The sequence below is a fragment of the Pseudonaja textilis genome, chromosome 1 (assembly GCF_049901715.1).
Source record: "Pseudonaja textilis isolate UNSWEBS1 chromosome 1, rPseTex1.2, whole genome shotgun sequence".
Classification (NCBI taxonomy): Eukaryota; Metazoa; Chordata; class Lepidosauria; order Squamata; family Elapidae; genus Pseudonaja; species Pseudonaja textilis.
Genome location: NC_141990.1, coordinates 225517560 through 225544929, shown reverse-complemented (window position 1 = coordinate 225544929; position 27370 = coordinate 225517560). Strand labels below are relative to the sequence as shown.

At 35.2% G+C, this 27370-nt stretch overlaps 1 protein-coding gene and 1 long non-coding RNA gene across 2 annotated transcripts; one reads left to right on the top strand and one right to left on the bottom strand.

The window, feature by feature from the left end:
• The first annotated feature begins 813 nt into the window (after positions 1 to 813).
• LPXN (leupaxin) lies at positions 814 to 25671 on the top strand. Its single transcript, XM_026719689.2, has 9 exons — positions 814 to 975; positions 8909 to 9066; positions 9455 to 9507; positions 12308 to 12410; positions 13229 to 13396; positions 13736 to 13909; positions 14081 to 14162; positions 23639 to 23787; positions 24473 to 25671. Exons 1-9 carry the CDS (start codon positions 963 to 965, stop codon positions 24737 to 24739), a joined length of 1167 nt encoding a protein of 388 aa, XP_026575474.1. The 5' UTR covers positions 814 to 962; the 3' UTR covers positions 24740 to 25671.
• On the bottom strand, positions 19146 to 27370 carry LOC148128054 (uncharacterized). Its single transcript, XR_015740858.1, has 3 exons — positions 27210 to 27370; positions 20790 to 20831; positions 19146 to 20573 (listed from the first exon to the last, which is right to left on the bottom strand). It is a non-coding gene; the product is annotated as an uncharacterized LOC148128054 (long non-coding RNA).

Sequence of the window (27370 nt, the reverse complement as noted above, 5' to 3'; positions counted from 1 at the left end):
AAACCAATATATGGGATGAGTCTCTAGCCCAGCATGTATTGATAGACAATCATAGTTTCCTGTGGAGGAATCTAATTATATCTGACCTAGTTTTCTGATCTGGTTTACTGTGGACTTATCCTCCTGTTTTTTTTCTATGCTGAACATAGGCTCAGGTCAAGAAAAAATAAATAAATCTCGATATGCAAAGGATGGAGTTGACATTTCGCATCAGTATTATAATGAGCTCACACAACTGCTTTTTAAGATCCCCAAACATTTTTAGTGTATCTTCAGGACCTAACATAGAACAATGCTTACATTAGTGTGCCTGGATGTTCTCAGTTGATAATTGATGAGATAATTTAATGCAGTTTGCTATTAAGATAGTTCTGCATATTTTCAGACACTGAAATTAAAACAGTTGTGTGTATACTCCTGAATCGTGGAGGATCAAATTAATCATGAATTATTTGAACTTGTTCCAACAGGTAATTGTACATTTCCTGTTAAAGGACCAGTATTATGAAGCTTCTCCAAAAGTGAGCAAATTTTGTGCTGTAGCAATAGCTTTAGAAGTTGTTGGACATAGCCTACATATGCTTAATTTCTGTTATAAATGATTTTTAAAAGTGTTATGGTTTGTATTTTATTTGTGTTTTAGTGTCTGTGAAGATAAAAAAATAATTCCTATCTATAAGAAAAATTGCACAATGATCACATCAGATATACATCTCTTTCTGTTGTACCCATTTGAGTACAATTTTTGAAAAATCCGCTTAAGATGTAACCCACAATAGGGGAAAGAAACATTAACCTCTAAAGAGAGGAAGTGCAGTTAGAGTGAGGAACTGAAAAAGTCTGTGCAAACTACTGCCCTACACCCTCACCATCTTGCTCATTTCCCCTTCTATTACTCAACAAACTCAGAGATTTTCAACAAACTCAGAGATTCGGGCAAGAAGACCCAGTGGAAATAGATCATGGATGATTTAGGTAAGTGATTCTTTTTCTTTTTTAGTATAGCAAAAAAGTAAGTACTGCAGAGATGGGTTTGTAATCGTACTGCAAATAAGTTCATCTTATGCAGAATAGGAGAAACAGAAAAAACTGAAGAGGGCAAGAAGATTTTGAACACAAGGCAGAGGCTGTGTGCCTTTAGCTGCTGCTTGATGGGTATACATTAATACAGTTCCCTCCTCAAACCATAATGGTTGGATTGCTGTAAACCACGGCAACCTATCTGGTTTGCTGGTATAGGAAAAAGTGAATTCACACTGAAACAGAATGTTAGAGGAACCAAGAACCTAACTTAGGAGTAGAAACCGATGAAGTTTACCTTTATTTTAATCAGGATTTTTTTCTCTAAAAATATATATATTTTGAAATGTGATGATATGTAATACAATAAATAAGAAGATTATTTCAGCAGGGAAAAACATATTATGTAAATTGTTAACAAACATTTCATATCAAAATAGAACTAGGAAAATATAAAAAATATGTTTTTAAATTTGATCCTACTGGGCTAGCCCTCACTTCCTCTGGCCCATCAGCTATTGCCACTAGTGATTAATAGAGATCACAGAGATTGGAGTCCCTCTAGCTCATATCTCTTGAAGTCTATAACATTTTACTATACACATTTTTTATGTTTCCAGCATGAAACAAGAGAACAATCCCATCATAATTTCTATCTTGTATGTTTTATCTACTTGTGTTGCATGCTGGTAGCCCTGTATACTATATTTTTTAAAAGATGAAAAGTGAACAAAAATATCCCTAACAATGACTTAACAGTGTTTTAAGATGCAATTGTTCTATTAAAGAGATTTAGTATGGAAGAAAGTGCCATTCATCCCACTTCTATTCAACCAAAATCATTTTGGAGTTAGCAATCAGTTGCATGATGTTATTGCTGGGCAAGGAGCATATGTTATGAAAATGAAACAAGTAGCCTTCATTAATCCAATTCTTGTCAGGAGGATTTTTTTACACTTCAATTTGATGAGTGCAATATGGTAGCAGCAGATCTTTGTTGCACCAAGAAGTCCAGATCTGGCACAGTTATTTACACCATTGTTAATAATGTGGGATAGAGAAGCAAAACATTTCCTACAATCTCTGCATTCTTTTCTGAAACTTGATCTCCAGTCAAGAACTGAAGTGCTCCATGCTAATTGAGATAAATACCAGCTTAGAACTGGTTATTTATTTATTATATTGATTTATATAACCGCCCATTTTCCAAATTGTAACTCTGAGTAGTGACTAGAGTTGGCACTCTCTGGGTTCTTTCAATTAAACATTTATTAGGCTCTGGAAGTACACCATCTCTGTAGTGGTTCCTCCCAAATTTTGGATGGGCCCTATTCTGCTGTTGTTTATCAAAGTCATGAATACCTTCACCCAAGCCTTTGGTAAGAAACAGTGACTCCTCGCTTTATCATACTTGCCATCTTTTATCTCTATCTTTTATTTATTTTTTTGTAACAAATTTCTTTGTCTAATTATTGTGAGACACTCAGAACTGTTGAGTTGGGTAGCATACAAATTTAATACAAGTATTATTTAAAAATATTTTGATCCTATAATATATATGGATTTATAGGATTAATAATCACTTACACAAGAAGGTGTAGTTGCTGCTTAGTCAGCATTTACAAGCCAGATCAAAATTTTATAATCTTCAGATGTGAGGACATATTATCAGGAGATTTCTTCAGTCTTAAAAAATAGCTGCAAGTCCTCATTTGAAGTAATCAGAAATAACTGAAAAGAAGAACTTGTCAGTCAGGGATTTATTGAAATATGGAAGTGGTTTGATAACATCCACATGTGTCTTTCAATCAATATATCAACACTCAAGCCAGTATATCAGGTGTTTACAAGGGTCTTGCAGTCTAAAAGAGACAAACAGGTTAAATTTGCAAGTACATCGTTTATATATTTTTTCCTGTTTCTAGCTTTTCATTGTGCCTTCACACTTGAAAGGATGACGTTAACTTTAAGTTATTTGGCATATACATAGTCTTATGATTAGAAAGAGGTATCAGATTTTAAATAGTGTGAAAAGGCAACAACAGATAGTGAGTTGTTTAATGGTTATTATAATTTTTAATGCCAGGCATCGTGAGGCTGGCACATGGAATTAACTGCCAATAAAAATAGGACAAACTTTTACTTGGTTTTGGAGAGGTGACTTGGAGGGGTGTGTCCAAGGCAGTAAAAGGGCAAGAGGTTATTTTATGATGTCTGTTTCCATGAGTTGTGAAGGGGAAAGCCTCATAGGATACCAAAAAGGCGTATTTTAAAGTGTGAGGGAAATAGTATGTGTGATTGGATTAAAAAAAACAAATGATCAAAAAGTATCTTGAGGAAGCAGAAATGATGAAGAGACTTTTTAAAAGTTGCCCATTGATAAAGAAAGTGTGTTGCCTGTGGGAAGAAGAACTATTTGGCTGAATTACAAGGAGAGATAAAAAATACAAGCTAACTGAATAGAGGATGTGGAGACTAATTCCTGGAAGCACAGAGGAAATATAGCTCTGAGCAGTTTGCTTGTATATACTTATATAAGATTTGTATGTGTTTGTGTGCCTGCACACACACAGAAAGATACAAGAAAAAAATTGGTTTCCTTAACTTGTTCTTCCTCCAGCTTAATTTCCAATAAGTAACCATATAATTTTTTAATCACCTTTTCATCAGTACCCATCAAAATCTTATCTAAATCAGTTTGTTTATCATAAAATCCCTCTGTTTTGGAATCCTCATAATACTTTGCATGTATTTGCAAATATGAAAACCAATTCATCTGTATACCTTGTTCCTCTAATTTTTGTATCGATTTAAGTTCACCCTTTTCATCTAATAATTCCCCATAGCTAACTGTTTGTTCCTTTTTATAAATTATAGGGTAAGAAAACGCTTCTATCGTCGATAACCAAACTGGAATTTTCAAATAGCATTGTTTTTTTGTCTTCTCCCAATTTAACCACAGAGACTCCCGTATATAATGTCTTCTAAAATACCCCTATGTTTTAGTTCCCTTATATCATAAAAATGCATGCCAACCCAACAACAAATCATGACCTTCTAATGTCAACAATCTGGTTTTCCTTAATGTTATCCATTCTTTAACCCACATCAAATTTGCAGCTTGGTAGTACAACTCCCAATTAGGCAGGCCAAACCCTCCTCTAGATCTAGCATCCTGTAAAAGCTTTAACTTTATCCTTGCTTTCTTGCCTTGCCATATATACTTCAAAACAATTTTATTTAAATCCTCAAAATATTCTTTTCCAAGTCTAATTGGTATTGTTTGAAACAAAAATAAGATTCTGGGTAAAATGTTCATCTTAATTGTTGAAATCCTTCCTATTAATGACAATTGTAGGTTTTCCCATTTTTTCAAATCTTGAGCTATCTGTTGTTTAAGTTTAATATAATTGTTCTCCTTTAATGTACTACATCTTGACGCCAAATATATCCCCAAATACTTAACCTTATTTGTAACTTGAATTTTTAACAGTTCTGCCAGTTCTTCCCTTTGTCTCAGCAACATATTCTTTGATAAAATCTTTGTTTTATCTTTGTTTATTTTCAGACCGGCCACCTCCCCATATGCCTCTATCTTTCCAACAGCTTCAGGCTGTTTCTATAGGATCTTCCAGGATAAAACTAGGTCATCTGCAAAAGCTTGTAGTTTAAATTCTTCCTTTTAATTTTCATTCCTTTTATAGTTTTATCTTCTCTGATATTTCTATTCAACACTTCCAAAGTCAATACAAATAGCAAGGGAGAAAGAGGACAACCTTGTCTTGTGCCTTTTCTATATTAATAGGATCTGTAAATTCTCCTCCATCATTACCTTAGCTGTTTGTTCATTGTAAATTGCTTCTATTGCTTGAATAAATCTTCTAGCAAAGCCCATCTGTTCCATTAAAAGTAACATAAATCTCCAATTTACATTATCAAATGCCTTTGAGCATCTAAAAATATCAAAGCCATTTGCTTTTCAGGATGCGCCTCATAATATTCCAAGGTGTCTAGAATCACTTCTCATATTGTCTCTAATTTGTCGCTTTTGGCAGAAATCCATTTTGATCTGGGTGGATGAAGTTGTTCAAATACTTTTTAAGTCTTTCCGCTAATATTGAAGCAAAAATTTTATAATCTGCATTTAATAAGGAAATCGGTCTATAATTCTTAATTTGAAGTAAATCCGCCTCTCTTTTGGAATAAGTGTAATATAAGCCTCTGACCATGTTTTAGGTGTTATCTTTTTAACATGACTTCATTCATAACCTCTAAGAGTGGAATACACAATGATTCTTGAAAGGTTTTATAAAATTCTACAGGAAACCCATCTGGACCTGGTGCCTTCCATTATTTTGTTTCAAGTGCTTGGCTTAACTCCATCATTGTTATATTACTTCCTAACATTTCTTCAGTCTCTTTAGGAATCTTAGGTAAATTTGCATTCTGCAAATATTGTTTAACTTTCTCCTCATCAATATCTTCTTTCTTATACAAATGTTTATAAAAGTCATAGATAATTTCTTTTTTTCTTTGCTGCCATGACAAGTTTTACCTTGGTCATCTATTAACTGCAATATTTTCCTCGACTCTTTCTCCTTTCTTAACTTATATGCTAGCCATCTACCTGGCTTATTTGCATCTTCAAAATAGTTCAGTTTAGCTGCTAATTTTCTGTGCCAGTTCTTCTTTATCTATTAAATCCATTTTATGTTTAGCTATATCCAGTTTCAATTTAACGCCTTTTTTCTGTGGCATTTTCTGCAGTTCTTTTTCGAAGTCTTTTATATTCATCCTCCAAGGCTTTGAAAACTTGCCTTTTCCTAATATTCTTTTTTCTTGTATAGTCTATTATCAAGCCTCTGGCATAAGCCTTCATTGTATCCCAAACATTCTGTAATGAGGTGTCTTCTTTCTGTTTTCTTTAAAGAAAAAGGCCAATTCCTTTCTCCATCCATTGTGTGAATTCTTTCTCCTTTAAAATAGTATTATTTAACGTCCATCTCGATCTTTTTTTTTGTCCTTTCCATTTAATTTGTCAATGGTTATGATCCGCCCAAGTGCTTGTTTCAATATTTACTTTTGAACGCTAGACATTAAGTCTGTTGAAATCCAAATCATATCAAGTCTGGACCGCAGATAAATGTCTATTTGAGTAGAAAGTGTATTGCTTAAGTTTAGCATTTCTTCTCTCCACATGTCTCTTTAAAGTTAATTCCTCTGTCATTTTAAAAAGATTTAGGAAGAGTTTTTCTATTATACTTTGCTGTTGTTGCAATATAATCAAGTTTATTGTCCACGATTCCATTGAAGTCTCCCATCATAATTATATTAACATAGTCCAATCCAGCCATCTTAATATGTAATTTTTATAAAATTCTTCCTGTTTATCATTCGGGGCATAGATTGCAGTCAAAAAGTACTTTCTATTATTGTCCATTATTTCCACTATTAACATTCTCCCATCTTCATCTGCATAAATCAGTTTTGCTGGGATAGCCTCTTTAATATATAAGACCACCACCCTCTTTTCTTACATTGAGTCAAAGAGGTAAACAATTTCCTAATTTTGGTTGTAATAACAATTGTTCATGTTGCTTTTTAATATGTACTTCTTGTAGACAAATTATATCAAATTTTAGTTTTTAATTTATGGAAAATCTTCCTCTCTTAGCAGCTGAATTCAGTCCGTTTATATTCATTGTAATCAGTTTTTCTCTTCCATGATTATATTTTGTATTTAGATTTAACCACTCTCATGGGTCTTGATTCACGCTGGTCTTTTAATATCCACTTGTCCCCCCTACTGCACCTTCTTCTTTTCCAATCTCCATTTGTTCCTCTTGGGATTCAGTTAATGGAACCTCCTTTTCTGCCTCTCCTTCTCTCTCTCCAAAAACTTCTGCATAGAACAGTTCTGCTTTCTCAATTGAATCAATTCTATGTCTCTGTTCCTGCCACATAAACATCAAGTTAAGGAAACTATGATTGCTTGGGGGAGGAATTTTGGATATGGGATTGATTTAGAGAAATGGCAGAATTTATGGTTGCAAATTATAAAATGAATACAATGTCTACAGCCTATAAAGAAAATTTGTATAAGATGTTTTACAGGTGGCATTTTCCCGACAAGGATAGCAAGAATGTTCAAGAACAAATCCAAAAATGCTGGAAATGTCATCAGAAACCTGGTTCATACTTACCATATGTGGTGGACTTGTGAGGATGCTAGAAAATATTGGACCAAAATCCACACATGGCTGGAAAAAATGACAAAGAAGCACATAGACTTGAAACCGAGTATTTTTTTATTGGGAATCTTACCAGATGCTTATAGTAAAGAGTTGAAATATTTGATTGTAAAATGTATTGATCATGTAGTTAGGATTGTATTTGCAAAGAATTGGAAAATGAGAAAATTCCATTACAAGAAGAAGTTATAAAGAAAATATTGGAATGTGCTGAGATGAGTAGATTGACTTTTGAAATTAGAGAGCAAGAAGATAAACAATTTTATATAATTTGGGATCTTTTCTATCAATGGTTGAATGATGAAATACAAAAATAGAAAGTATTTGAAATGCTAGAGATAATAGGAATAATATTGAATTTATTTTTCTTTTTCATTTTTGGTATTGGATATTATATTTATATAATGGTATTCTTTTTCCTTTTTTTCTTTTTTATTTTAGGATAGAATTGGTACGATTATATGATTTGTTTTTAGAATAAATTACTTAAAAATATAGTTATCTCACAAAGGCATGATCGAATAAAAGCGTAGTCAAATTTCTTTTTCTTTTTTTTTTAATAATGATATGATGATTTATAAGTTTGTATTGACAATAAGAATTATTATATAAGGTAATTGTAATTGTGACTATGAAGAGAACGCACAAAACTGATGAACCAACCGACTCACTGTTTGTATATAAATATAGGGAGCTGATGTTTTTATGTTTTGTCTGTCTGTTTGTATGTTAAAAACAATAAAAACTTTTATAAAAAAAAAAAAAAGAAAAAAAAAAATTGGTTTATTGATTTAAACAATAAAGAGGCCATTTAAAATAGGGATATTTTAATATATTTTTTTAATGTGTCATATTTTTAATGTGTCATTTCACATGTTCTCTTAACTTCAGAACAAGGGGCTATGAATTAAAAATATAGTGCTATTTAAAATTCAGATATTAATGTGCAACCAAAATATCCTCTGAACACATATAGCAATCTGCACTCAGACCTTAACCTAGGATTAGATAAAAATCTTTTTTAAAAAGAGCATGCATTCTGTTACCGAGAATAGAAATGTTCTGTGACTATATTGATGTTTCCTTTTCTGAGAAAATGTAAACAAGCATATTTAATTTTTATATTTTTGGTTAATGCAGTGCTATCAGTAGTCAAGACAGTTCTCTCACTGAATTATTTTAATTTTTTTCATGCATTGTATCTTTTATATCATTTTAATGACTATATTGACAAGACTGGTTCCAGAAGGAACTCTGTGTGGATGCTAACTTGTATTGTTCTCATATTTTTCTACGGGATTATAGTAATTTGGGTTTCTATCTCTTGGTTATACTTAGCTTTGGACCTACCTTTTTCTGTCAATTTATTCATTCTGGGGAGGATAGAATAATCCCTAAATTGATGAGCAATTCTTTTTTGCCTCTCTGTTACAAAATATAGTTTGGTGTTTTCTATAGTGGCAGCAGTCTGGAATAGCAAGAGGTCTTTTCCTCCACTCCTCTTTGCCCCTGTCTAGGCCATCACAGATCAAGGAGACATTTAATAGCAATATTATAGTTTTACAAATAGAAAACTAAAACTGTAGAAAACTAAGACAAAAAGACAGATGTATTTGAACCATAATGGTTTTGTTTAGATGCTTTGTTGGCAGAACTGGAACAAACAACGGAGAGTCTGAGTGTGAATGATTCAGACCCAACTGTTTGCTTTCTTCTCAAGCGCGACAACAAACCAGCAAAAACAGAAAGCCATTTAACCCAACACCACAAATCAACACCTCAAGAAGCCAAAAAGGTATTTTTCTTAAGCTATATAAGTCTTAGGAAGCTACAGGTTATGAAAGGAAGTGCTCACAAATTTGACCCTACTAGAAAATTCATTCCAGCCTTTGGCTCATCCTTGTTCTGATATACAACAGATTCCCTACCGAATAGTCCGTTTGCTTGCCTCCAATTTGTATCTGGGACATAGTTGACCATTACAACATGTAGAAGAACTGGTTCCAGAATGAAAGACAATAGTTTGAAGGCTGCTTTGGATGAACAGGACAGTGCAACTTTTTCTGAAGGATTGAAGTTATCAGAACGATAATAATTAGAAACTGAGCATTTTCTTCATATGGGGGACTTTGGGCATACAAAGTATTCTTACACGTATCTGCTATATATTTATATATTTCCAGGTAGAACCAGCACACAATGTTCAAACCCATAAAGAAGATGCAGATATTTACAGGTAACTACAGAAAAAGATAAATGGACCTCAAATTATACCACTGTTTTGCATTTCATGTCTTCTAAAGCTGTATCACTGTCGTAACTTGTCTATGCTTGAGCAAAGAAATTAGAAAGATCAATTTCATTACAAAAGCTCATTTCCAAACTGTAACATGACATTTTAAGCAGTTTCCCATGGATTAAATAAAGGTTTCTTAGGACATTTACCAATGTAAGTATATCGTTTTTTTATCCAATAAATGGGTCACTATCTGTAGGTTGGAGTTACCAAGGCATATTTTGCATTTTGATAGAATATTGTGGCACCTTATTGGAATGAGATGGCGCTCGCCCAATAAAAAAATGTGTACCAGAGTGTGCATAGACAGTTACTGTATATACACAAAAGTTTATCAATTCCCCCAGCTATTAATTCCAGGCTACTCACAATGAACTTTTAGTAGGATGGTACAATCGAGTCACTTTATTTTAATTTCCGTTAATATCACCAAATGGTTATAATAATGTCATTAATTTTCAAAACAGGAAATCAAGTTGGTATTTTAAATAACATTTAAGTAGGAGGAATATTTATCTGTATGGCTGAATGTAAATATGGTATATCCTGAGTCAGAAATATAAAGCACTGGAAATTATTCATCCTTATTTCCAAGAACCCTGGGTGATTTAGTATATAATGTAAATTTTGGCTTGCAGAGTGGATGAAAATTATATTAGAAAATATACACTGCTCAAAAAAATAAAGGGAACACAAAAATAAGACATCCTAGATCTGAACGAATGAAATATTCTTATTAAATACTTTGTTCATTACATAGTTGAATGTGCTGACAACAAAAAATCACAATCCAACTGATGTAATGTCCTTAAAACAAGTCAAAATGAGGCTCAGTAGTGTGTGTGGCCTCCACGTACCTGTATGACCTCCCTACAACGCCTGGGCATGCTCCTGATGTGGTGGCAGATGGGGTGGTCTCCTGAGGGATCTCCTCCCACACCTGGACTAAAGCATCCCTCAACTCCTGGACAGTCTGTGGTGCAACGTGGCATTGGTGGATGGAGCGAGACATGATGTTCCAGATGTGCTCAATTGGATTCAGGTCTGGGGAATGGGTGGGCCAGTCCATAGCATCAATGCCTTCATCTTGCAGGAACTGCTGACACACTCCAGCCACATGAGGTCTAGCATTGTCGTGCATTAGGAGGAACCCAGAGCCAACCGCACCAGCATATGATCTCACAAGGGGTCTGAGGATCTCATCTCAGTACATAATGGCAGTCAGGCTACCTGACACATGGAGGGCTGTGCAGCCCCCTAAAGAAATGCCACCCCACACCATTACTGACCCACTGCCAAACCAGTCATCCAGGAGGATGTTCCAGGCAGCAGAACATTCTCCACGGTGTCTCCAGACCCTGTTCACGTCTGTCACATGTGCTCAGTGTGAACCTGCTTTCATCTGTGAAGAACACAGGGCACCAGTGGCAAATTTGCCAATCTTGGTGTTCTCTGGCAAATGCCAAACGTCCTGCACGGTGTTGGGCTGTAAGCACAACCCCCACCTGTGGACATCAGGCCCTCATACCACCCTCATGGGATCTGTTTTTGACTGTTTGAGCAGCCACATGCTTATTTGTGCCCTGCTGGAGGTCATTTTGCAGGGCTCTGACAGTGCTCCTCCTGTCCCTCCTTGCACAAAGGCGGAGGTAGCAGTCCTGATGCTGGGTTGTTGCCCTCCTCCACGTCTCCTGATGTACTGGCCTGTCTCCTGGTAGCGCCTCCATGCTCTCGACACTACACTGACAGACACAGCAAACCTTCTTGCCACAGCTCGCATTGATGTGCCATCCTGGATGAGCTGCATTACTTGAGCTACTTGTGTGGGTTGTAGACTCCGTCTCATGCTACCACTAGAGTGAAAGCACCACCAGCATTCAAAAGTGACCAAACCATCAGCCAGAAAGCATAGGAACTGAGAAGTGGTCTGTGGTCACCACCTGCAGAACCACTCCTTTATTGGGGATGTCTTGCTAACTGCCTATGCTTTCCACCTGTTGACTATTCCATTTGCACAACAGCATGTGAAACTGATTGTTAATCAATGTTGCTACCTAAGTGGACAGTTTGATTTCACAGAAGTGTGATTGACTTGGAGTTACATTGTGTTGTTTAAGTGTTCCCTTTATTTATTTTTTTGAGCAGTGTATTTTATTATCATCCATATAATACACTCTTATGCCATTAACCAGAAAATTTTAGGATGACTTAAATCATAAATTAGTTCAGATATTAGCATAAAAGTTGAGTGTTGCAACTCAATATTTTTTCCTCATAGTGAAAGTTTCAACTGCTTTATGAAAGGAATATTTTGATTTGCCAGTTCATCACTTGATGATGTGTAAAAGACAGATGAATTAAATGATATGAAAATGTGTGGTCTCCACATATTGCATTAAATTTCTAAAGCATTTCACAAATTTGGCTGTTTTATACATGCATACAATGTCAGTGCTGTGTAGAAAATGGGAACTTGATAAAAGGACAGGCAGAATTATGGTTTCCCTAATACTAATACAGTAGAACAGCAAACAAATCACAGGTTTTGCCATTCATAAATTTGAATTATATTCTGAGATGAACTTTTGAGGCCAATAAATAAATAATTGAAATAGTGGGTTGTTTTTTGAGCAGGTATTATAAACAATGACAGATAGAATGATAGTATATGCAAGAATTTAAAGATTTACTTTTTCATTCCTTTCAATTGGTTGATCATAAATATTTTTATTTTTTGTAGCAAAGTTTTACCCCCACAGCCAACAGTGTCCTCCTCATCTTCTACCTCAGTTGCTCAGGAACTGGACGATCTTTTGGCTTGCTTGGGAACAATCCAATCCAAGGTGAATAATGGGATTCTAACTTAAATACCTTTGAAAATGAAAACTGATTGTTTATACAGACTATAATAAATTCCCAATTCTAGGAGCTGAAGTTCACGCATACTGAAGTTGCTAAGGTTGAAAAACACTGGCAAATAAATTAAGAAAAGATGGAACTTGCTATATTAAAGTCAGCTTGCATACTTCAAATTCACATTGACAGGAAAAAAAACCATAAAGGGAGAGTACAGGGTTTAAAAATAAGCGAGAATGGAGTACTATTGTTCTGAATGTCTTTAAGTTATTTCTCACCATGGTTGTGTACATTATATTATCCATATGCTTCTGTGTATATCCAGTTTATTTTATGATTCCATCTTGTTCTTGGATTTTTTTTTCTTGGTCCTGCATCTTTGATCACTCTGATACAGCCTCCCTAACTGCCCGTGTTTCAGATCTGGAAAACTGTGGGACAGGGTTTTTCATAATATCATTTGGGGATGTAGTTTGAGCATAGGAAATTAGGGGAACTAAAAGCCTTGTGCAGATGAATGTACAAAATAAAAAAGAACTTGTTTAAGAACCATGTCTTTACTGTATTGCCTAATTAAGAGTTCTTAGCTTTGCCATTCAAATGGAAAAGCATGATTCTGTTTGTTCCAAACATTTTTTTTCAGGAGAGAAAAGATGTGGGGATATATGCAAGAGTATATGTCATCGAAAATGTTTTATAAAAGTGTGTGAACGTTGCAGGTTAATTGATCAATAAATACCTGTCCTGGAAGCAGAGAAAGCTACACAAAAAGATAGACAATTGCAAATTATTTATTCTCTGGTAGGTCTCAGATAGCTTGGCCACTTCTGGCCAGTCAACATCAGCAGAAGGGAACACCACGGACAACCTAGACAACATATTGAAGAGTTTGTCTCATGATATGCAGGACCTTGGCGTTGCTACTGTGCCTAAGGGTAACTGTGCCTTTTGCCACAAACCTATTGCTGGAAAGGTAAGCATGGCGGTGGGAATAGTGGATCTAGCTATCTGCCCTTTCTACTATTCTCAGTCTCACCAAGGTTGCTACAGCCAATTGCTTATTTGTCATACTTTTAAACTGCATGACACCTATAATGAAGAATGAAAATTAGAGTTTCTTTTGCAATGTTATCACTGAGAATCTTAATGTCTTAGCCTAAAGAGCTTCAGTTGCTCACTAAGCCAATGAGGGGAGTTTGATGTAAAACAGAGCATCTTTGAGAATACGTAGCTTCTGTTTGAGAGAGTCTGCACTGTAAAGAGTGAAGTATCTTTATCCAATGTCTTCAACTAATCTTTTAATGAATTCTAGGTAATTACAGCTCTGGGAAAGATGTGGCATCCCGAACACTTCACATGCACCCATTGTGGAAAAGAAGTGGGTTCCCGGCCATTCTTTGAGCGGGACAACAAAGCTTACTGCCAAGAAGACTACCATCAGCTCTTCTCTCCTCGCTGTGCTTACTGTAAGGCACCCATCCAGGAGGTATGTATCACTGTTTCTGCCTTCTGGTAATCAACTGCCTTCATAATTGGTCCCAAACATTAGCTATCTGAGGCTAAAGACAAAATGATGCCACCCTCCCTGTTCCATGTACCAAAGATATATTTGTCATATATAATATTATTCCAGTAAAGCTTTCTTTTTTCTCTGCAGAAAATCCTAACCGCTATGGATCAGACTTGGCACCCTGAACATTTCTTTTGTACACATTGTGGGACTGTGTTTGGCGATGATGGTGGGTCATTATTTCTCAAAGTTCCTGGCTTAGCTTATGCAAGCTTGTTTAATGTCTTTATCTATAGGTATAAATATAATCTAGGTAGATGAATGTGAAATATTTCCAAGTAGACATATTCTTAGCCCCAGATGTCTCATTCCAACTATGTGGGAAGTGATTCAATATTATACACAAGCAAAGAAAAATTCAAGGAAGTACTGTATATGAATTTACAAATGAGAAAATGGATGGAGAATTTTTTAAGATGGAAAATGTCACTAGAAAAGTTGCCAGTAGGATGGAGTAAGAAATCTTGTTGAAAGATGCAAAAATGATTGTGAATAAATGTATGCTTCTGGCTGCATTTGTTATATAGAAGTCAGAATTTGGTATATCAGGAGAAATATAAAAATGGATGCAAAGAAAATGGGGCACTTATATTCTACAAGAAAACAAGAGAAGATGGGGTCAAGGAAGAAGGAATGAATAAGTGAGAGTATGGGTGCTGAATGAATGTGGATTGGGTTCAAAAATGAGCGCATTAAAGAAGTACCTTAGGTGGTTCAGTTATACAGGGAGAAAGAATGAGGGCTGAACTGTAAAGCGAATATGTGAAGGAAGAGTGACTGCACTGAGAAAAAGGAGAAGTAAGAAAAAGGTGCGGTTGGATGGAGTCAATAAGTGTTTCTAAAGAAGAAGCAGAATCCTTGAAGGACAAAAAGCAATGGCCGAAGTTGAGTATGGACTTGATGGAAGGATAGAAGGTTCACAAGGACAGAAAGTATGAAGGCATCATAAATGATGTCAGTATAAATTGGCTGCAGTTTGTTTCCTTTCATTTATCTCATGTGTTTAATTTTTCTTGGCTTACTATTTCTTATGCTTTTTCTTCATGTCATATCATGTTGTCCGCTGATAGAAGAGAATATTTGTAGCTCTGTGAAGTCCTAAGTGCTCTTTGAGCCTGATTGTTTTCTTGCAGATATTTCATTATCAAACTAGATAAAAGCACTGAAGACGTTACCTGATTTGATGATGAAACATCTGCAAGAAAACTACCAAGCTCAGAGAATACTAAGGACCCCACAATATTGTCTGCCTTCTGAGGAAATAGCATGACATAAATGTATGATCGGTCAGGTCATACCAGTTTTTTTCTAATGGAAGCCAGTATCGTAGTTTTCTTTGAATGCGTTTTATATCTCCTGAGTGTAAGCTGATACACAGAGCATCAGAGGGGAGCACTGATTAAAGTGTTTCTATTTCATTTTTCTCGGGTAGCGTGCTGCAAATAATTGGTTTTTCTTTTCTGTTTGACAAACAAAAATCAGAAAAGCATCAGCACATTCACAGTGGGATTTGATCACAGATGAGCACTAATGGGACACCAGGAACTGAGATCCAGTAATTAGCTCCTGGTGGATCTTTGAGCTCATTTTAATAAAACTCGGGTTCCCAAGCTCCTAATTAGAATTAAAGTGTAAAAAGTTTTACAGGTCAATTTAGAGATAAGCTGGATTCTAACCAAATTAAGTCTTTTAGGCAACCCAAGGGCACTATTCTTTCTTTCTTGGCCATCTGGGAGAATTTCCCCTGAGCACTGCTCACTGTTATTGCTTCATGCTTTTAGAAGCAACTTTCAGAACTTTATTGCATTGGCAGAATTCCTTCCTCTTTGGTATGGTGACTCAGATTCCAATGCAATAACTGCTTTGTGCAATTATGGATTGTTCTTTCTTGAAACATGCAAGAATTGCAGAAGTTTAGCAAAGCACTAGCTGACCTCACGGTGAACCAAGTTATATTTTTACTCAGTATGAACGGTAGCAAGCTGGCTAGTGGCATGAGCAGGCTTGATTTGTCTAAACAATTATCCTTCTCTTCATAGCTATGGCAGCTGACTTCGACTAGATTGTTAATTCAATAGAAACTTTTTATTAATCAAGTGTATTTATTTTATCTTAACATGTTTTATAAAGAGAAATACAGGTAGTCCTTGGCTTAGGACCATAATTGAGCCCAAAACTTCTGTTGCTAAGCAAGACAGTTGTTAAGTGAGTTTTGCCCCATTTTACAACCTTTCTTGCCACAGTTGTTAAATGAATCACTGCAGTTGTTAAGTTAGTACTATAGTTGTTAAATGAATCTGGCTTCCCCACTGACTTTGCTTGATGGTATATTTATGATACTGCAACCATCATAAATCTATCAATCAGTTGCCAAGAGTCTGAATTGTGATCACATGACTGAGGAGGCTGCAATGGTCGTAAGTGTGGGAAATGGTCATTAATCACTTTTTTCAGTGCCAGTTTAACTTCAAACAGTCACTAAATTAATTTCTGTAAGCTGAGGAATTACGTGTACAGACAAATGGGGAAAAAAGAAAAAAGAAAAAAACTTTATTCCAAAAAAAATTCTATTTGAAGTCAAGGAAAGTCCTTAAAATAGTCATTGCGACAACTGGTTTAATTTAATTGTTCTCCACATTCTGCTCACAATATCCAATAGATTTCTTTTGACCTCATATTTGAAATAGAATCATTCCATAAATAACTCTATTTCTCTAAATATTAATGGGCCTCAACATAAAAATCCAGTCTACAACCCAACAGAGCCCAAACATATCTAGTAATGCACAGTCCCAGAAACAAAACAACCTTTCATTGCTGTGTTATCTATCACTCCCAGTAATTAGAAGAATCTTAATGGAAATGAGCAAAAACAGTTCCAATAAAGCCAATGCAAATTGATACTCTACTGAATTTTCATTCCACATAGATAAAGTTGCTAAGTACCTTCTTTAACACTGGAATTGTCAGGCATAAGAAACACATACCACACATGAGTGTTCAATTTAACTGATTTATTGCTAAAAGCCTATGCCTATATATACTCTACTAACAGTCAGCACCCGGTTAGAGCTAAATAAGGTTCAGTTGCAATCAAGGGGGACTGGGTGCAGTTCATCTGAGGTTCCATAAGGACTCTAAACTGAGCCCTCTTTTTACCGCTGTAACCCTGACAAAGGAAGAATTCAGCAAAGGTTAAAGAATAATATATTCTCTATTCTTATACATAGCCTGAAGTTTGTTATTTTAGCACTGTTAGCAACATACATCAGACCCATAATGTTAAAACTATGTCATTTTGCCTTAGAACTGAGGACTGTATACTGAAAACTCTCAGAGGTACTAGAAACAATGCAAGTGATAACGTTCATGGTATGTGGTAAAAATTGCCAGATGACTGGATTTTGGTGCTTGGAGATTTGTAGTAAGTGCCAAAACCCCTTGGCAATATCTAATTTGGCAAAAATCTTGGCATCCTATATCACTTACAGAATAGTCAGAATGATTGTCTTTTGGGATAGTGTTCTTATACCATATTTTGTTGCTTTGCTCAAGTCATTATAAAGTCTAGTGTTTTGGCCTAACAGGTATATTTTACATGCAGTTGTTTCTTTCATGAACATTTCATTCATAACTTCTAATGTAATTGAGTGAACTTTTCAACTAAGGTTGTTCAGATCTGGTTAATACTTCAATGAAAGAAAAAGCTGAGGTCTATAGACCAGACAGAGAAGAAATCAACTGACCAATCAACCAATCCTGAAAAAAGACAATGACAGTTCATTTCCATAGTGCTGCCAAGGAAATTAAGTACACATGTTCATAAAGTCATCTGAAATCAAGCTCGATTTTTTTTTTTGCACTGCACAGTCTTAGTAACTGAGGGGAAAACTTGTTCACTCTAACCTTATAAGAATAGTCTATAATCTTCCTAAAGCCTTAATAGAAACTTAAATGAATGTATCAAGGATGAGGTCACTATAGGAACACAAAGCAAATTCACAGGAAACAGTGCCTTTCTAGAGATTGTGAAGTCCAAAAGAAGCCTTATAAACACCCACAATATAATATCTGCAAACAAACTGTGGTATAAAATATCCCAAGCATTTAAATAGGTAAGATTGGTAATAAACAAAACAATTTCCTTTTGTTAGCAGCAACCTGTAGTTTCCACTTTCAAATTCTATATAAGGAAGTTTAGATAAATATACCCTTGAGTTGATCTACATGGAAACAGCCATGCATTTTTCTTGACCACACAGTACCAAAAGACAGTTGCCATTTCCTCTTAGAATATTCTCCAATTTCTCAATTTGATCTAAAAAGTGAATATTTAGCAAATTGAGTTGAACTCCTGATGACTGTATTCTTGCAGTTTTGAGACCGGGGATATCTGGATAGTTTCCTCACTCAAATATTAACCATACTGATATTTCTTAGACAAGGTCAGCCTGGTATTGCACTAGATGAGAGAGAATAAAGTTTAGAGGAAATCAAATTGCATATGTTCCTAATGTCAAGCTCTATCTTTAATGGCTTCTTATTTGAAGCTCATTCTGGTTTTTGCTTCAAAATCTTTTTTTTAATCCTCCACTTTTTTGCTTCATAGCGGTTTGCCTTTACTGTGGTGCCTGTAGTGATATTTTCTTTAAGCTATGTGAGGAATCTTAGGCTTTCTTGAAACAGAGCAAATCTAAAAATCTAAATGTTCATGTTTATCTATTTTGTGTGAAAGATAAGGGGGCAGAACTTAATGTTCCAGAATTCTGTCTAGAATGGTTCATCTGCACTGATAATAGATCTGTTCTTGGGTTCACTTCTTGGAATCCTCTTGTGGTCGTAACAGCAAATCTTTTACCCTTTAGTTATTAGTCCAGTAACTTTCCTCTTAAAGTCTCTGATATCGCCAACTCATGAAAAGCACCAACTCTGATCCTAGAGCCTCCTGTTGAAAATATTTGTCGCATAATGTCTTGTGAATGCACTTTTATTATTATAGTTTTTGTAAGCTAACACATAGTTTATAAGACCCATGGTGGCTCAGTGGTTAGAATGGAGTACTGCAGGCTGCTTCTGCTGATCACCGGCTACCAGCTGTTTGACAATTCAAATCTCACCAGGCTCAAGGTTGACTCAGCCTTCCATCCTTCTTCTTACATTCTTCTAAGATTTTATTAATTCAAACATGGACATACAAAACACAAAACATAAATACCTAAAACTTCTTTTGGAAAGCAGCTTACCCCGGGTTACCTCTTTTTATACAGACATAAATCAAGTTCATACTCACTCAATACACTACCTCATATCTTAATTAACATTCTGTATTTTCTATATATTTTCTCTCCTCTATTCACTCTCATAATTCTATTATATTTATTTCATCTCATTTTAAATAATTATACTTATATCTTTTGTCTGTTTTCTTCAATTATCTATTTATCTTTTCTTTTCAATACAATATTTCTCCTGTAATCACTGGTTGAAGCATGACAACTTTTATCTTTCCCCTAAATTTAATACTTAAAATAATACATACTTTCCATACTGATTCTGCCTAACACAAAGTAAAATAATAAAACAAAAATAAAGAAGAGCTTGAGTTTATAGTATGATCAAAACAGCATTCCACAGAAAATTAAACTGTATTATTTACTCTTAAACATTTTATATATTCCCTTTAGTACATTATTAACTCATATAATATTTCAGTTTTCTAACTCGATTTCAAATAAGATTGTATCTACGATACAATCTTATGTATTTTTGCAGAATCATATATTTTTTTAATTTAAATTTTACCCTTTGTCTCTGAAAAAAGCCTTTTTTTTTTCATCTTGTTTTAAACCTTTATGGCTTCTCTTTCCTTTTTCCCTTCCTTTCTTATCAATTTTGATCTTTTTGATCTTTTTGCCCCTCCATCTCTCAAATTCCACTTCCCTCTCTGTTGTGTTTCTCTTTTCTGCTGCTTTCTGGCATTGTATTGATTTTTCATCTTATTTTTCCCTTTCTTGGTTGCTTTTTTAAGTTCTAAATTCTCCATTTTCTTTCCCCACTTGTTCTTTTCAGCTATGATTTTTTGTCCATTAAAGATGGCTTCTCCTTCTTCATCCCGGTCCTCTTGTTCTTGTATTTCTTGGTATGTAGAGATCGCCATTTCCAAAAAACAAAAGATAGATCCAAGAGAGCCCTTACCTTCCTGTTTCTCTTGTTGTAGCTTTTGAAATTCTATTTGCAATTCTTGCACAGATAATGCCATTTTTTATTATTATTATTATTATTATTATTATTATTATTATTATTATTATTATTATTATTTGAAAGAGCAACCCAAATGTTTTTAGTCCTTCAAGGAATAGTCCCCCCAAAATCCCAGTCAGAAAGTCACAAAACAATCCAAATCAGCACAACCTGTTCCATTAACAGTTGTTGTTTCTTCTTCTTCTTCTTCTTCTTCTTCTTCTTCTTCTTCTTCTTCTTCTTCTTCTTCTTCTTCTTCTTCTTCTTCTTCTTCTTCTTCTTCTTCTTCTTCTTCTTCTTCTTCTTCTTCTTCTTCTTCTTCTTCTTTTTCTCCCTCCTCCTGGGTGAGATTCAATTAGACAATTTCAAAATGATTTTTTAGAAGCCTTATTGTCATTAATTTCTAATCTTAAAAACTTCAAGCAGTCTTCTTCAATGGAGTCTTAGAATAAGTTTTTTACCTCTTCCTTCCCACTTATAGCAATAAGCTTTGATTTTTAGTTCCAATGTTCCAAAATCTTTTATCCCCTTGGCTTTAATTTTTAGGTTTACTTACCTTTTTTGCCCAAGCAGGATTTCCAGATTTCCATCTGCTATTCTGTAGGGAAGGAGAGTGAGAAGAAATAACTTTCCCTTTCACAGCTTTCTCACCACTTGCACAGTCTTTCTGGGAAGCAATGTAGCAATAAAAAAGGCAAATCTCCAGGTTTTAAAAGCTCCTCTTTGTCCGGTTCAGCCAGAAAAAAAAAACTTTCACCTTCTTCCTCCTGCACGATCTTATCCAGCTGCAGGCTTCTTTGTGGCGGCCATTGCTGACCGCCGCTCCACCGCCTTGGGAAAAGGGGGTTTTGCCGGCTGGGGAAGGGGTCTGCAACACCCCCAAACCCCTGTCCAGGTTCCCCCTATTTTCAGCTGCCTCTACAGGGCAGCTATATCCTCCAAATCCAAACGGATCGGAGGCACCTCGGCGGCGAGCGCAGCAGGGATCGTGCCGAAGCCTTGCTTCTAAGGTGGGTAAAATGAGGGCCTTCTAAGGTGGGTAAAATGAGGGCCCAAATTGTTGGGGGAAATATACTGACTCTGTAAACTGCTTAGAGAGGGCTGTAAAGTACCGTGAAGCTTTATAAGTCTAAGTTGCTATTGCTATATCCATTAACATTCTCAGCATGCTTGTATTTTATGTTCAAAGTATTTCATTCTAGTACATCATGAAACCTTTATCTAGGGCAAGTTGGCTTGTAAAAAGGGGCCTGCTTTTTCCCCTAGAAAATGAAAAGCTCCATCATACTCACAAAGGTACAGGAATGCACATCGGCATTACTTTCTTTCTCCAGCTTGGTCGCCAATACATAGAATATATAGAAATCCCTTCATGCCGAGTTTTTTTATATTGCACACACTCTACATGCATTGGCAAAAATGAGATCTCCGAACACCCCGAGTTATACTGCTGCACAGAGATCTAAGATCTCATTTTTTTGCCAGTTTATTCCAGTTTTCTGTTGCATTTTAAAAGCTACTCCAAATAATTGGGATTATGATAATATTTCTGTTATTAAGCTGTGCAATAAAATAATACATAATAAATAATTATTAACAAACCATTAATTACTATTAATCAACAATAAATAATTAATAAAGACTTGGGGACTGAGAAGACCTCCTAGGTCCCTTCCTACTCTGTTATTCTGTGTTCTGTAAGTCAATGTTCTAATTAAGTCTTTCAATCTTAGAAACCAGCAGAAATATTTAATCACCTGTCTGTGTATCTAGCTGTTTCTGGTATATCGAAGGTAACTATCCAAAGTAGATTCTAGCTGGAGGTTTCTGGCTGAGAAACTCAGTCCTTATCAACCTGGCACCAAGAGCACACCTCCTCTGGCTGTGAGTGGGGGCTCATCTGGAAATAGAGATTGAAGGGTGTGGCAATAACATAGGGGCAGCCTCATTGCTCACCATGCAGACACTGAAGTGCAACCATATGTGGCCATTTTGGACATTTTCTTCCCAGGAAGCAATGAAGCTACCACTATTCAAAACCTCCAGCAAACATAGAATTCAAGCACATGTGATCTAATATTATATCCAGAGGTGGTATTCAGCAGGTTCTGACCAGTTCTGGAGAACCGGTAGCAGAAATTTTGAGCAGTTCAGGGAACCAGCAAATACCACATCTGAATGGAGATTTTACAATATTCTTCCCCTGCCATGCCCACCAAGCCACTCCCACAGAACCGGTAGTAAAAAAATTTGAATCCCACCACTGATTATATCCAACCTATAACCAGATTCTTTGCCCACTTGTCTCAATTCATCATTGCTAGCCCCAGCTATTCTATTACAGGTGTAATTTTTAGAACTAGACTTTTAAATTTATAAGTCATTCATGCGTGCATTAAACATTTATTGCTTCCTTTATTATATATTGTAGAATACCACAACCTATTTTTATTTTTTTAATGTTTAATAGTCTGTAAAACAAAAAGAAAGAAAGAAGAATATAAAACAACAGTGCCTAACTGTCAACATTTGATCATAGGTTACATAACATTCAATTTATCAGTAGAAGAGTTATTATTAGAAGCACAACTTATTGTATATAATCTTTCCAGAACCAATAAAACTGTGATTCAGCACTTAGAGAAGTCAGCCTTCAAATTTTATCAGTCACTTTTTCCATGAGAACAATTGGCCATACTTTTGCATGCTAATTATTCAATTATAGGTTATCTAGAAATTCCAGTTTGAAGCAATTTTCAATTCTGCAGCCAGGAGTAAGAATACAATTAACTCCTTTTTATTTAGAGTTATTGCCATCAAAAATATGTAATAATCACAACTCTCGAACATATTCTATTTTTTGTTTAGTTATTATTCTAACTTTAAATAGCATCTTCCAATAATTCATCACCTTTTTACAAGTCTACCATACTGAAAAAATGTTCCTTTCGGATTCCAAGCCCTATAACAATTTGATGAATGACTATGGATCATTCATGCTAATCTAATTAGAATTAAATGCCAGTGATGTAATATCTTCTACTGCATTTCTTGTATGGAAGCTAATAGAAAACCATTAATTACAGATTCCTTTCTACCAGTCTCTTAAGTCTCCATCTCCCTCTCCTTCTCTTCCTGTCTCCACCCTGTTTTTGCCTTTAGGGCGAAACATTCACGCCTGCATTTTGCAATAACTCATAAAAAGAACTACATGTCAAAATAGTTCTTGCTTTGAGAACCAAGATCTTGAACAGATCAATGTTGAACTAGTCTGAAGATCACTGATCCTAATAAAAGAGCCTCTCCTTTTGTACTGCTTTTCCAAGCAAAGAGATAGCATGCCTTTGTGTCTGTGTGACTAATTCACTGTTTTTAATTATTATGTTCCCAAACCTTCTTCTGTAGGTTTCCAGGTGAAAGATGGAAAGCCATACTGCCAGAAAGATTTCCAGAGCATTTTTTCTCCCAAATGCAGAGGCTGTGATCGTCCTGTGATGAATCAATATTTGTCAGCTCTGAATGCCGTATGGCATCCTGAATGTTTTGTGTGCAGAGTAAGTATATGGAATCACCCAGAGTTAGTACCTGTTTGGGTAGATGGTAATTAAGGGACATTTATGTGGTGGGATTGGGTTTAGTGGTACAGCCAATTTCTAAGGGGCTCCAGATAGATTTTGGTCACAACCCCTGAATATAATTAGACTTCTTAAATGCCAGCTAATTAATGTGTTATTTGTATCTTGATATAAGAAAGTCTCTCAAACTAAAAATATTAAAATCTGATATTAAACCTGTGCTACAAAGGTATATTTTTATGTATGTACACACATACCTACATGCATACACACCCACATATAAACACACCATCCAAATATTGGTGATAACAAGTTAATTTTGTTAAAGCTGGAAGAGAATACTACAACACAATTTGAACTGTAATATTAGCAAAAAGTGGGCCCATTCTTGAGTGTCCTTATGTTGACTTGAATAAATCCTACCTTGGGTAGGATTAATTGTTTTTGTAAGCTTCTATCCTGGATGGGTTTATGTTTCAAACATAATTCCAAGAAGAAAATAACGAATTAGAGAATAAAAACACTCAATGTTGTTTATTTTAAATAGTAGTGGACTAGCAATCAATGTGCCTCTACCCAATGCAGCACTGGGAAGAATCTAACGATATTCCAATCTCAGAAATATTTCTATACCTTGACACAAGCTCCTTTCCTCTATTTTCAGGATTGTTTCTGCAGTTTTACTGATGGTTCTTTCTTTGAACTGAAAGGTCAGCCATACTGTGAGCTTCACTTCCATCAACATCAGGGAACAGTGTGCCATGGTTGTGGAAAACCTATTGTTGGACGGTGCGTCAGTGCCATGGGGCACAAGTTTCACCCAGAGCATTTTGTTTGTGCCTTTTGCCTTACTCAGTTGCACAATGGTATTTTTCAGGAGCAGAATGAAAAAACCTACTGTAACTCTTGCTTTAAAAAGCTCTTCGTTTAACTTAAAAGCATCGAAAACATTACTCTTCCCAAGAATGTTATTGCAAAACAAAAAATAAGACTGCAATCCTAGGACACTTTCTTGGGGCATAGAGCTTCCAGAGATTTTCTCTTGAGTAAAAGAAAAAACCCACAAAATTAGGCAAAATTAAATATCATAACAAATATGGTAATTTGCCCCACATTGTAACACTCTTATACTTTAGTGTTTTCAAATTAACCAACTGCTAGGTATGTAGCTTTTGTGTTGAATTTAAATAACTTTACTAGAATTCATTATTTGGAGATCTGGTTTTTTTTTAAAGAAATACCGGTATTAAGAGTATATATAAATGTTTGTTGAGATTTTTTTTCAGCTGATAAAACAAGTTGGTTTTTGAACTAACACATATTCATCTGCAGAAATACCTTTCATTATTTCTATAATCTTTATAACTAATAGCAGAGATCTATGAAAATTTTTCAAAAGCTACTTAGGCTTATTTCCTGGTCAGGGTGGATAAAACTGTTTTGAGTAGGATAATCTCATTTAAAATTTTATTTAGATGACAAGGGGAAGATATACCAATGCATCTAGAAATCAGTGCCTTTTTAATGCTAGACTTGTGCAAAATTGCACTGCCGATGCACGTATAGTCTGTGGAGTAAATGATATGGAATCAGTGTACTTCTCCTTGTGCTACACCATTTACATCTTGCCCATCCAATGCTGCTAATTCTGAATGGCTCTGGCAGCAATGTTCCATTAAGGTATCTTTTATATAAATGTTTTGAAGTCCCTTGCCAGATTATTTGAATATTTATCTTCCTTTAATCTTCTTAAGTTTTTATACACACTATGATGAAGAATATCTTTGTTTTCAATATCTTGCTTGTAAACAATTAAATAATACATAAAGAAGAATAAATTTTATTTTCTTGTTGGTCATGAAATTTTGTGTGTTTGATTTTTAAAACTACAGTATTTTGCATGCAAATCTGGTTGATGCTGATTAGCATAAAAATAAGACTATGTGTCAGATGGTGCTCCATTCAAAATCAAGAAAGAAATACTTAGATTCCATTAATTAGAGAAAAGATATCTTTTACTGGAAGTCGAGTGGTAGCAACAAAAGAATTCTGAATCTGAGAAAATGAGTGCATAAATCACATATACAAAGTGATGGCAACTTTCCCACCCCCAATAGTTCAATTGGCTCATCCAATTAAAAGTTGTTTATAGCTTCATGTGGGCATCTCCAGGTGGTGATGAGGCCTTTGTCCGTTGACCCTGACATATTTTAATAAAGAGTTGCAGCTGTGCATAGCATAGGATAGAAGCCTAAGCAAGAACCTTCCTCCCCAACTTATACAATTCTGTTTTGTAACACCTCCAGCTCACTTCCCATAACCAGGTCCCCCCTCCTCCCCCAGTTACTTATGACAGCCGAAAGATGCAAAGCAAAGGAAGAAAATCTTGAAGGCTGACATTATGTTACTATTAGGTTTGGCTTTAACAGGACAAATTTATCTAAAAAATAAAAGTAGGAATGAAAGATAAAGATGCAATAATTCAGTGTTAAGCAAGAGAACAAATGTAAAAATTAAATATAAAAGCAGAATCAATCACTGCATATCCTAATAAAAACAGAGCAGTCACCAAGTGCATAATGGCATTATTCAAGAAATTGTTGAAATATTAAATACACACAATTTGTATTTGTTTCATATAAATTATAAATTAAATAAAATCCAAGTCAATTCATCCAGCTTGCTTAATATGATATAAAGATGTTCCATTTCCTGTTTGCCATGGGCATATTCTCATAGTGGAGCCTCAATCTCCCATTGCTATGGTGGGCGGAAGCCATGTTCCAAAATTGTAAGTTGATAGTTTCTTCTTTATTATGCTTTGCAAAGCTAATTCTCAACATGTTGCACTATCTTCTAGATTGAGTATTCAAGACTTTTGAACTAGTTATATTGACCCTGGCAATTGACTCTTTGAGACAGAAAAAGGGCAGATAGAACAGGCTTTCAACTTCCAAAATTATTGCTCTCAAAATATTGAGAACAGGATGTACAACAAAGAAATGATGTGAATGAGCTACATTAACTTCTTCTTATAGTTCTTCTGCACCTTGATCATAGTTGATCCAAAACTTTCTTCACAGAATACTGAAATGAATTTCTTTCAAGCTTTTGGCCTCTGGAGTTTTTATTGCTTTCTTTAAAATTTTTGCTACACTGGGATTCCACAGGAGAATGCTTTTTCAAAATAACAACTACTTGTCATGTCTACTGGGGATAATATCTCAAAACAAGATAAAGACTACCCCGACTGGCTGGAGAAAAGATAGTGGCTGTGAATAGGTGGCTACCTCTGCTTGCCTTCCATTTCTGATTCAGTGAATTGAGAAGAACCTGACAACTATACTCAATCTAGCAAATAACCTGGACTCATCCTAGAAAAGGACTCACAGATAACTCACCTAGAAAGCTGTGCCAGAAATCACTTTCCAATCTGTTCATAGACATTTGATTAAAATTCATTCACCTTTCATCTTTTGAGCCAGAAAAGATTGTCAAGAGAAAGAGAATTTTCCTTTGTTTTCATAGTCCTGGATCAGAAGCATCTTACAACGTAAGAAGA

Bases quoted from the DNA above. Each gene is read 5' to 3' on its own strand.
- LPXN (XM_026719689.2), top strand. The intron at 9,067-9,454 runs GTATTTTTCTTA...ATATATTTCCAG, and splicing joins CACCTCAAGAAGCCAAAAAG to GTAGAACCAGCACACAATGT. The intron at 14,163-23,638 runs GTGGGTCATTAT...CTTCTTCTGTAG, and splicing joins GACTGTGTTTGGCGATGATG to GTTTCCAGGTGAAAGATGGA.